This window comes from Myotis lucifugus, unplaced genomic scaffold (genome assembly GCF_000147115.1).
Source record: "Myotis lucifugus unplaced genomic scaffold, Myoluc2.0 scaffold_153, whole genome shotgun sequence".
NCBI classification, from domain to species: Eukaryota; Metazoa; Chordata; class Mammalia; order Chiroptera; family Vespertilionidae; genus Myotis; species Myotis lucifugus.
Genome location: NW_005871201.1, coordinates 1129403 through 1141952, shown reverse-complemented (window position 1 = coordinate 1141952; position 12550 = coordinate 1129403). Strand labels below are relative to the sequence as shown.

At 41.9% G+C, this 12550-nt stretch overlaps 1 protein-coding gene across 1 annotated transcript in view; it reads left to right on the top strand.

Annotated features, from left to right (window-relative positions):
- The window catches only part of HCN1 (hyperpolarization activated cyclic nucleotide gated potassium channel 1), a 30103-nt gene extending 18604 nt beyond the window's left edge, over nucleotides 1–11499 (top strand). The window contains exons 3-4 of the mRNA XM_023759392.1: nucleotides 7076–7240; nucleotides 10619–11499. Coding sequence (XP_023615160.1) covers nucleotides 7076–7240; nucleotides 10619–11499 — 1046 coding nt within the window. The remainder of the gene's footprint in view (nucleotides 1–7075; nucleotides 7241–10618) is intronic.
- The last annotated feature ends 1051 nt before the right edge of the window (nucleotides 11500–12550 follow it).

Below are 12550 nucleotides of genomic sequence, written 5' to 3'. Positions count from 1 at the left end.
CTTTATATGTATCACTCATGCACGAGTTAACTTAGCCTTTTATATATATATAGGATAAACTTGCTTAGTTAGACCTGCTTTCTGATTTAGCTAAACATTTTCCAGCCCAGTGAAGCACCCCAACTTCTCTTTCACGTAATTGTCAGCAGCACAGCATTAAATATCAACACGAAGCAGATTATTATTATAGATCACACAAGGAGAACAAAGGGTAAAATATTTAACTGTAGCAGTGTTTCATTATATTCTGTGCAGTGAGGAAACCTGAAGTCATTTTCAAGTTCCACCATTTCTTCTTTTCAGTCGGGTCAAGTTTCTAAACTTTCTAAATCTCCATTGTCTTGCTAATGAAAAGAAAATAGGATTCTACTGAGTTTCCTATCTACGTACTCTAGGACTTCTGTGAGGATCAAATGAGATGAGGCATGGGAAAATGCTTCACAGACATTTGGTTAAAGTGTAAAATGTTTGCACCTGGCTATAAAGCAAGTCGTGTTCCTGGGCTGAAGAAACTCCAAGGAGGCTAGTCGCTAGGGAGAGAAAGCCGGGAATTGCTATGTGATGTCATTACCCTGCACGCACAGTAACTGTTTCTGGGCTGGGCTGGGCTGGGCTGTGGGCTGCATTTTGTGCCATGGGGTCATAGCACTGTTGGCTGCAATTTGGTGGGCTGTCACTCCGGGGTGGTGGCAGAGCCTGTATCCCACTTGGGGGAAGCTGAGTGTTGCTTTGTCAGCACCAGGTCCTTGATGCCGTTTCCTTGTAAATGGCCAGTGCACATCATGGCAGCTCCTGCGTTGAACGTCTGCCCCCTGGTGGTCGGTGCATGTCATAGCGACCAATAGGATGATTGGAGGGACACTGTATATTAGGGTTTTATATGTATAAATACTTGAGCCTCTACACAAACTGAAGTTCTGACTCACAGGACAGACACTCTCTGGTGATTTTTTTAAAATGTCTAGGTTCACAATCACAGATGCCTCATCACCTTTCAAGTTCTTTTGAGAAACTTCTTTTACAGTGATTCTTCAAAGAGAACACTTCTGTTCTGGGTGCTAAGCTTTATATCAGATAACTCCCCATCACCTTGTACCCAAAATTATTACGAAACCTTTACAAATTTGTATTTTAACTGCTAAGAACCTCCCTCTCAGTTCATTTTACAAGCCAACAGTGAATTGATATTCTTGTGTCATAAAACAAAAGATTTGAAGGAGAACACATTTACCATCTAGGGAAAGAGAGGTGGAGTGCCTTTCCCATATACAGCATGATACCTACTAGTAAAGGGCTAGAACACCCACTGCATTCCACATGACCTTCTTTCCTAAAAGAAGCACAAATTCCCTCCTGAAGAGCTTTGCAGTGACATGGTAGATCAAGACCAGACTGCTTATTCATGGTGGAATATTCACTATGCCTCATCAAACTTCTGTGACCCTGAGGCTGCTGTTCTTACAATTCCATGAAACCCCTTCCCAAACTCTTCTCTGATTGCACTCTGATATCTTCCTCCTCCCACTTCCTCTTTTCCTGTTCTCTCCATCCTCATGGTGAAGCAATGCAATTTCTACACTTCCCGAAGAGCCTAAACACACCAGGCCCTTCATGCCACCACAGGTGTACAGAACTGTACTATGATGAATGCTGTATTATATGGATTTTTAGTTTTTATCAACATTAAAGTCACTAGCAGACAGTTTAGCTTTGAAATTATTCTCAACCTTTTTTTATGTATAATAGGCTTGCATTTTTAATAAATTATAAACTCTTTGAGACAGGATCAGTCAGTGTCTTTCATTTATTTTTGTATTCTCAAATTTCCCTCAAGGTACTGGTTACAGTAAAACCATTTGTTGACTTAAATTCATACTGTCACTTAATTTCCATTTCTTTTTGCCATCTTTTCCCAATTTCTCTTAAACAAGGAAACCTGGTGTAGATGTAGGTCTGGCAGCTACAACTTTTCATTTACAAAAAAAGCCTATCCTTGGCATCACCTAAGAACCAGCTAGAAATGCAGTCTCGGGCCCCATTGCAGACTAACTATATCCTACTCTGTGTTTTCAGCAACAGACCCAGATGATTCTTATGCATATTAAAGTGTGGGAAATGCTGCACTAAAGAATCCAGTCTGAATCAGTTGAGCATTAACTTTTACATTAAATAAACCAAGGAAATGTCTACTTAAATCTCCATTTTACTATTCATGTATGTATGTGCATATGTGTGTAAGGAAGAAAAAGAGAAAGCCAGAGAAAAATTGGGGAGACAATTTTTTTTTTGCTGTTGTAGACTCCCCTCAGAAATATCTAATGAATATATTTTCTATTTAGACTATTATTTCTGCTGTACGTTTCTTTTTTCATTTTGGGTAAGCATATTAAACCACATAGGAAAACAAAGCTGTCAGGATATTACTTCAACACACACACACACACACACACACACACACACACACACTTGAGGTATCTAAGAGCTGAATTCATGTGATGAATTTTTAAAAAGCTGGCTGCTTTTAAAGGCATTTATAATTCAAAGTGTTTGATTAACTTTTAAAGAGTTGAGTGTTGGTAGACTTAAAATCAAAAGGAAAGGCTTGCTGTAGTCTGGTGGATTTTTAGAGTTGGATAGAAGTAGGGAAACTATGCTATTATCCTTCTTAGCTTTGATATTTTTGTGTGATTTCTGTTCCAGTCGCATAACAGGTCCTCTTTAACCTTCTTTTTATCACATGGCCAACATGGGGCTAGCAATATTTCCTACCTGCTCAACAGGTATTCTCAGAATTCCTGGGATAGTCCATCAAGTATTTTAACTTGCCAAGGACAAGCCCTATAAATATATAGTAGATAACAGTTTATAGATAGTAGTGTGTAAAGGTGATCATATGTAGACATTAGGTACTTGAAGAAATCACAATGGAATTTTAAGACACAGACCTCCTAAGGGAGGGAAAAGGGTGAGAGGTTAAGGAGTGGAATGTATAAGCCTTAATGGAGACATTGACATATCCAACAATATAAAATAGTCATACCATAAGCAAATTCATAATCTATAATAGATAAATGATAAGAGCAATGTGACTTCTGGTGGATAGGGTCAAAACTCCTCAAAATGATATGGCTATTTGGAATGTTGTGTTCAGATGTGAGCACCTCATTTTATGAAGAATATTTCTATCCTGGTATAAGTCAATTCTGCTTTACATTTGTTGATTGATTCATTCATTCCTTATTTCTTGAATCAAGTGATATTATGTGATTAAATGTGTGGTAAGTGCTAGAAATTGCATATGTGATGGTTATACTTTTCATTAAAGACCTTAGAGTTGAGTGTAGAGAAATACCGTATAAGCAAGTAAGTCCACTAATGTGTTGTAAGGGCTGAGGTGCAAGAGGATAAAGGTGGAGAGGAGGCACAAAGATCAGTTCTTCCTGGGGAACTTAAGAAAGGGTGTTCATGGGTGTGAAGCCATAGTACTTGAGACAAGTCTAAGGAATCAATGTGGTTACTTTATGAACAAATTGTTTGCGAGAGAGTGGAGGGTGTGGAAGATTATATATACTTCATAAATTTGGAGAGTTACATGATATATGAAGCATTACTTTTTTTTCTTAATTCTGGCAGACAGAGCCCAAATCACAAGCATACAGGGAGAAGGGACATAAGAGATAAAGGATGGACACTCATGTTTTAGGAGTGCCCATACTGTGCTGGGCTTATACTAGGCACATTATAGGCACTATTTTAGTTCGTCCTCATTACAAGTTTACCAATGCATAACTTGTCTGAAGGGCCACTACTAGGTTAATACTCAGTGCCCCAGCTGATCACCCTAATCCTCTGTTTTAAGACAGATGAAAAGTTACTGCCTTGAAACACACAGGTTAACTCTCCAAACATAAGTGGAGAATTAAGGTGTGTTTGACAAGGCAGTAACTTTAGATGATCTTAATAATCCTATATAATAAAAGGGTAATATGCAAATTGACCCTAATAGTGGAACCACCGGGAATGACCGGTCGCTATGACATGCACTGACCACCAGGGGGCAGACACTCAATGCAGGAGCAGCCCCCTGGTGGTCAGTGCGCTCCCACAGGGGGAGCTCCACTCAGCTACAAGCTGGGCTGACTGCTGCGAGCACAGGGCAGTGGCAGGAGCCTCTCCCACCTCCTTGGCAGCACTAAGGATGTCCCCAGGGAGTGGGCCTAAGCTGGCAGGTGGACATCCCCCGAGGGGTCCCAGACTGAGAGGGCACAGGCTGGGCTGAGGTACACCCTCCCCCCAGTGCACAAATTTTCATGCACCAGGCCTCTAGTCTTAAATAACAGGATGAGCAGTAGTAGAGGACACTAATAATTGTACAATTATGACTATGTCTGTAGGAACTGAAATGATCAGTTATATCTAGAAAAAAGCAAAATTGATTTTATTTATTAGAATATGTATCATGATATATAATCAAGGTACACATAACTATCACTTTATATCTACATTTGAAAATATGTTATATCTAATATCTGTTTCAAAAATATTTTAAAATACATCAAATACTACAAAATTTACATCTACTTAATGTTTTATCCTATTTTTAATTCCTTTAGATTTTTATTCAATTCCATTTGACAGTTAAAATGGTTCTACCAGCCAAGCTTGATATGCAAATTGATTTAAGCCGGATGTTACCATCTCCTATGTTGTAAGAAATACTATTTTACTAGTTCACTAGTGTAAAGATGGAAAGATTACAGATACAAATATAAAAAGAAAACCAAAAAGTGATATTTCTTCTTGCACATTATTATGAGACAGTGGATTAGAAACCTAAGTAATTTGTAGAAAATTAGCATTTTGATCTACAAGAGAGTACTTTTATTTCATGACATCAGTTACAAAAGAAAGAAGCAGCTTTTACCTTGGTTACTACAAGCAGTCACATACAAATTTTCCCACCCATTCTAGAAACTCAGGTTAAACACATTACCTTACAAACTTCTGCTGTAAGTTCATGACTAGCTTTGTGTTACGGCGATGTTAAGCTCTGGTTTAGAGGTCTGGGAAATATTGTTGCAAATTCTTAAGGCTGTTTGCCCTGCCTTATCACATGACTGTTCATGTAAGTGACAATAATCTCAGGAGGAATGACGTTTATAATCAGGGTTAACTAATGTCAACAAAAATAGCATGGGGCAGTTGGTACACCTGATACCCTAAGGATTAGCCTACAGGAATTCAATTAATAAATTTTGAAAATGAAATTATTGCTTCTATCATTTAGTTAGTAAATAAGGAAATCCAAATTTGCAAAGGTTTATTTACCATATATTGGGAAGCTAAGTTTCAATGAAGAGTTCTCCTTAGAAGTTATTTAAATAGGACCCCCTCAGTGCATATGGAATAAAAATTTTATACTGATCTTATTGGAAATATAGGAACTACATAAGGCATGCTGGTAATGCATTCCACTGGTCCAGTTTTTGCTTCATCATAGGACTTTCTAAGCCAATGTTTGGGCTCATTTTGGTTTCTTTCTATAATGCTACCATTTGCTTTCTGCTTTCCATCACTGGAAAGGGACCAGGCTCAGAGCACATCTGACTCGGGCCGGCCTCGTGTGTGGGTTTAATGATTTCACAACATGAGTCCAGATGATTTTGAGAACATGTTTATTGAAGGTGGCGATAGTGAAATAAAGGAGGGGATTATGATAGAAGAAATAACAGGAGAGAGCGGAGGTGGTGCTCTGCTTTGGCTCTCTAGAAACATTATAGGAAAGAAGGCTGGGCTGCATGACTCACTGAGAAGTAAATGTCACAGAGGCAGAAGTGAGCCAAGGTGGGGCTGCTGTTAGCTCAGTGAAAAGTCATAGAAAAGGGGGCCTTGGAGACAGGTTCAGGGGGTTCGCCTAGGATGAGCTGCCACTGCCTGCTGCTCCCCTGGTTGCAAGTCTCACCGCAACCCTTAGAGCTTAAGAGAAAAGTAAGTAAAATACACTCAAAAAGGAGACACCAGTGGACTTGCTTCAAGGTGGATGCATATACTGTGTCCTTGGTCTTGAGGGCTTTTATCTGGAGGTCTCAGGGAAGGATCTCAACATTCTATTTATCAGCTTTCCCAGGTGTGTCCTTTCAGGATCATGGTGTCTATGAAAATGAATTGACATTTGCAACGTAGGGGGTCATTAGTCATCGCAGCTGGTCCTGATGTCGGCCATGGCATCACTTCGTCTGGCTTTGCTGCTTCTCTGGGCCTGGATCTGAAAAACAACTGAGGCCTAGATGATAGCTCTAGGGCTGACTGCTTAAGGGAGTGGTCAGCGAGGACTTGCATGGGGTTCCTGTGAGGCTCTCTGGCCTCTATTTCTCCTCTAAGGGGGCTCTCAAACCACATGACTAGCAATATGCCAGGGGAGGAAAGGTCAGGGGAGGGTCTGAACCACATGACCAGAGATAAAAGTCAGGGGGTCTAAACCTCACGACCAGTAATACACTGGGGGAGGAAAGGTCGCACTGGAAGCACAGTTCTTGTTTTCTCAGTTTTGCCATTTGCTAGGCACTCAAGGATTTCCACCTCGGTGACCTTCTGTGCCTGGCTGTAAATTGCTCAACCAGTTTGTTCAGCTGTCTCTTTCCTCATCCCACGTGCCAAGGAATTTTCCTGGTTCTTACCATTCTGCCTCACTTCCAGAATTCATAAAAAAACTTCTACCTCAGCATGGTTTCTCCCTGTTTTCAACTCTATTGTGCATTTATTATTCACTTCCTGCATCTTTTTTTGTTGCTGTTATTTCAAGGGGAATGGAATGGGGACCTGAGGCAAGATAAATATGTCTCAGCGTTCCCTTTGAGCCCAAAGCTTCAATTGTTTAAAAAAGAAGAAGAATATTTTAAGATTGAGTGTTGGCAATTGGATACGTTTAATTGTCAAAAAAAAATTAGCTGGTAAAACAGAAGAGGCTGCTAATCATTGGGTTCTCACACCATGCGATTCTACCTTTAATTTTGGGAGGCCGTAATGGCCTCTAACAGAAAACGACCAAACAAATCTGTCCTTCTTGTTTTTATAGAGATTTGCCTGCTGACCAAGGGACGCCGCACGGCCAGTGTCCGAGCTGACACGTACTGCCGTCTTTACTCGCTCTCTGTGGACAACTTCAATGAGGTCCTGGAGGAGTATCCGATGATGAGAAGAGCCTTTGAGACGGTTGCCATTGACCGACTGGATCGGATAGGTACTCTCTTTGGTTTTGTCTTCTTCGTGCACAGTTCAGTTTCGAGCTAGTGGGCTGATACGTACTTGCAGTCATCAGTCCCAGATGCTAGTTCACAGACTGATTGTTCAATCGCATAGAAGTGGCAATTAGCTGTAGCCCTATTTCTAGAAAGATCCGAGGCTCTAACTGTCTCTTCTCAGTGTTCTAGGTTTACTTATTCACCTCTGTTTTTACTAGCTACGCAATCTGATTTCCCCAGGGATGCCAATACAATTTGAATTGTCAGGTAAAAAGCAATGATAAAAATTCTACATGGCATTAAAAGAGAATTTAAAATACCAATGCGTGAGTCTACATTACAAACCAAAGTTACCACAAGGATTTTTTTTTAAGGTTCCACTTTACATTTTATCCTTATATTAAGAAATGAGAACTTGTGTTAAATAACTGTCTCAGTAGAAACTTCTTGAAATATTTGTAATGCAGACTCAAGTGGAAAAAAAGCCTTGCTAGAAATGTCCTACATAGATGCTTTACTTTGCAAATATCAATTTAGTTTAGTCTGCTCTGCTCTCGAATAAAAACGTATAAATTAGCCTTATTAGTTACACTAGTTTAAAGAGTTGAATACTTGCCATAGTCAAGTTACATTAGATTGGCTTGCAGTTAACTTCCCAAGATCTGCTGGGACACTGTGACATTAGAAATATGCATTCATTTACACACGCAGATCCTCCTCCCCATCCTGCCCTGCTCTGCCCCTTTTCTCTGCTTAACTCTACTAATCTTCCTCTCTCAGTTTAGACACCACACCCCCCTAATAGGCTGAGTACCCAGATATGTTCTCCCATATCCCTGGGAAGTTCCTCCATCACAGCACTGCCTTTAGTGCTGTAACTGCACTAGAGATGCTAAGCTTTGTAACTGCAGAGATCGTGTTTAATTCACTATTACATTCACAGTACCTGGTGCACAGCGAATTTTATTGACCAGAGGTAGGGAGGGTTGAAGGAATCAATGAACTCAAAGGAGATGGGGTTGGGATCACTTGAAAGTAAGCAAAGAGCTATTGCAACTGCTTCACTCTTATTAAAGGTAAGGACTTGTGATTGATGTATGGATATGTGAGCTTTTCTGCTGCATTTCACCTCTTTCCTTCCATCAATGTTAGGATAACAGACTGCATAGGATCTGAAATTAGGTCAGGAGAAAAAAGATAGTATTTGGATATTACCATTAGACTTAACTCATACCTTAGAAACTCACAATGACAACTTAGAGATTTAACAGGGCATAGTGCCCATCAAAGAAGTGAGTACTCCTCAAAGCATCTTTACTTAATTTGAAAGTAACTTCCCTCATTGTGGTGCATGAATGTTCATGCAGAACTAGAGACTAATTTCTGAGCATATAAATTCTTTTCCCAAACCAGCTCCACATCTTTAGAGAAAGCATTAAAATTAGGTTATTTCAATAGGAAATGTCTCTTTATCTGATACAGCTTCATTCTCCTCTAATTTATTGCAGTTTATGTTTATAAAAAAGGTTTGCATGAAATGGTTCGTAATTAATAGTATAGGCAATGAAATTGCTAGTATGCACCAAACATTTGCATTTTTAATTCTTATAAAATGCTAGCAGTACAATAAAAGTTATAGTATTTTTCCACAAGGTCACAGATATTAGATTATGAAATGTTGACTGTTCACATGATCGCAAAGAAATGCAATCCTTCTCAATTGTCATCATTTCTTATAAATGTATAATTAGTTAAGGGAATATGCTAAATAAGTATTTACATTTATTCCTAATCTAGAGGTGTTTGTTCTTTGGGAAGGTAGGTGAATTCTGAAAGGAGAGATAGACAGCTATCCATTCTGTCAGTCATTTAAAATGATTGCAGCCTGAAACTAATAGAATGTGTGTGTCAGTTGTGCATCAATAAGATCAAAAATAAAATAAAAATGATTGTTTTTCTCAGCATTGAGTAAATTATAGCATATATTTTCATTCAAAAAATATTTCTTGTTCCTTTAGATGTCATACTTTATTAAGTGATTGGGCAAATTAATTCACTTTTTAGTTACCACGTTCACCTGGGTATGAATGATGCCATCAAAAGTCACTGATTTCCCATCTTTCATCAGCCTACTCCTGGTGCTGGTAGTTATTCTGCCACAGGATGTCTGCTAACTGCAGACCCCTGGGGAGACAATGGCAGGAAGGAGGGGTGATGGTTATGGTGACTGAGTTCTGGAGTGAGCTGAGAGCCCGCCACAAACCGTGGTTCTCAACCTTGGCTGCAATTAGAATCACCTGGGAATCTTTTTAAAATCCTGATTTCTGGGCCTCATCCTCCAGAAATTCTGTTTCTTTGTTACTAATGTTGTGGCCTCATCCCATAACAAATAAACAGAATTTCCGGAGGATAAGGCCCAGAAATCAGGATTTTAAAGATTCCCAGGTGATTCTAATTGCAGCCAAGGTTGAGAACCACTGCACTATACCCTCACAGCCTGTCAGATGAGGAAGATTGTGATGTGGTCCTCAATGAGGGCGGTGCAGAAGAATCCTGGGGGGAAATTAGCTGTTATCGTGTCAAAACCTGGACCCCAAGTCTGCTCATTCTGATTTAAGTGGTCGAGTACAGGTGGAACTCAGTGTGTTTGAAAGCCCAGAGATGAGATTGAGATGCAGGGAGGGTAGAGAATCACTGGAGTAGGACACTGGTCAAAAACAAATTCCTTCGCTTCTCTGACTGGCATGTGGGGAGCTCAGTAAAATGCCGCTTCCGGCTGAGCAGTGGGTGAGGTCCAGGGACTGGGGTCCAGCATTCACGTGAGACAGGTGTGTCTGGTTAGTTGAGGATGACACATCTATGTCACATCTGCTGTTTTCCCTTCCCAGCCCAGTTACTCAGGAGCCACATTTTCTTGGGCATTGCCCTCACTCTCCCTCTGTCGCAGTGGGCGTGAGCACGCCTCAAAGAGTGGGGTGAATAAAATAAACCTACCCATGGCCTGTCACATGGTCGGCGTGCCACTGTCCTTTCTCGAAAAAGAAGCGTTCAACTCAAATCTTGATTCCAGGCCCATCCTGGCCCCAATGCCCTATCTTCCCGGCTCTGCACCGTAGCCCTCACTCTCCATTTCATCTGTAAGATGGCTTTTGCCACGTTACAGTTTTTTCAACTTGACCTGGATGGGAGGTGGGATTTTCCGGGATGATGCAGGCAGCGCCAGGGCAGGACCCCGCTCCTGTTTGTGAAGGTGAGTACTGGGCTTCGGAACCTGCCCGAGGGCACACTGACGACTTGCTTTCAGGAGCCACTGTCCCCGGGAGTTGCCGCCTGTCCTGGGTAGGCATTCTAAGCGCTTATTTTTCTTTCGCTGACAGGCAAGAAAAATTCAATTCTTCTGCAAAAGTTCCAGAAGGATCTTAACACTGGTGTTTTCAACAACCAGGAGAACGAGATCCTGAAGCAGATCGTGAAACACGACCGGGAGATGGTGCAGGCCATCGCTCCGATCAGTTACCCGCAGATGCCGGCCCCGAACGCCGCCTCCACGGCCACGCCCACCTCCCGCATGAGGACCCAGTCGCCGCCCGTGTACACCGCCACCAGCCTGTCCCCTAGCAACCTGCACTCCCCCAGCCCCAGCACGCAGACCCCCCAGCCCTCGGCCATCCTCTCGCCCTGCTCCTACACCACGGCCGTCTGCAGCCCGCCCGTCCAGAGCCCGCTGGCCGCCCGAACTTTCCACTACGCCTCCCCGACGGCGTCGCAGCTGTCCCTGGTGCACCCGCCGCCGCAGCCCCCGGCCCCGCAGCCCCCGCCGCCGCCTCCGCAGCAGCCCCCGCAGCCACAGACGCCCAGCGGCAGCTCCACGCCCAAGACCGACGTGCACAAGAGCACGCAGGCCCTGCACAACGCCAGCCTGAGCCGGGAGGTCAGGCCCCTCTCTGCCTCGCAGCCCTCGCTGCCCCACGAGGTGTCCACCCCGATTTCCAGACCGCACCCCACGGTGGGCGAGTCCCTGGCCTCCATCCCTCAGCCCGTGCCAGCCGTCCACGGCGGGAGCCTGCAGGCGGGGGGCCGGGGCACTGTCCCCCAGAGGGTGACCCTGTTCCGACAGATGTCGTCGGGAGCCATTCCCCCCACCCGAGGAGTCCCTCCGGCACCCCCTCCGCCGGCGGCCCCCCTTCAGAAAGAGCCTTCCTCAGTCTTAAAAACAGACCCAGAGGTGGAAAAGCCACGATTTTCTTCAAATTTATGATCCCTGCCGATTGTCACACAGACTCGAATGAACCGAGAACATTCTCAGATCTTATTTTATTCTATCTCCTGACACATCCCTATAGCCTATTATGAAGAGATATTTTAGACAGCTCTGGCCTACACGCAAAATGTAAAATATATATATATATATAAATATATATATACATATACTATTAAATATATATCTAAAATCCAAGAGAAATTCAAAGACTTCTTTAGCATTCAGTGTTATATATGTCTTCCTTGCTTTAAATCATTAAAAAAGATTTAAAATGTTGTTGTAAGATTATTTATTTTTAACCTGCTTTTCCTGAATTCCTTTGATATATGTATTTCTATATTTTAGGAAGAGTTCTTGGATTCGATGCAAACAAAACCCTGATTTTAAAAGGCAGCTCAAGTGAGCTACTGAATGGCACCAATCAACACCTCCTTCATTAGCTGTGTCTCTGCATCTAAATCGTTAATCATTCGTTATGGAGGGTGAAATAGAAAATCCCGTTTTATAGATCCAAATTGTCATTTGGTGCTTTCCATTCTGACGTAGGTTAAAGAACAGTTGTATATGCTTGGCCACAGTAGGAGAGTAGCAGCCAGTGTTAGGAATATCTCTAACCTCAAACATGTTCATTGTTCATTCAGATAGCGAGGGGATATTTCTCTTCCTGCGTTATTGGACTTTTCCAAGACTCAATCAATGTTAGTTGTAAATAATCTTTTCAACCCAAATAAAAAATAGCTATTCCGTGCTGAATGAAGGTCAAAGTCATCACTTAAGAATTTAGTTTTATTGTTTCACTTCAAAATCTAGAGTTTTAAATTTTACAAAACCTAATTGTGACAATTATTCAACTGTAATGCAATGGCTTGAAACCTACAATGTTATTTTAACCTGCAATGTTTTATGCAAAATTGTATGCTCGATTCTACAAATTGCTTGTATTACACCAAGAACCATCACTTTTCTTCCTTCTTGCCATAATCAAGCATTGGAAAATATCCCTGCATGCTTTTTTTTGAGGGGGGGATAGGTTGAAAGCAGTCATTGT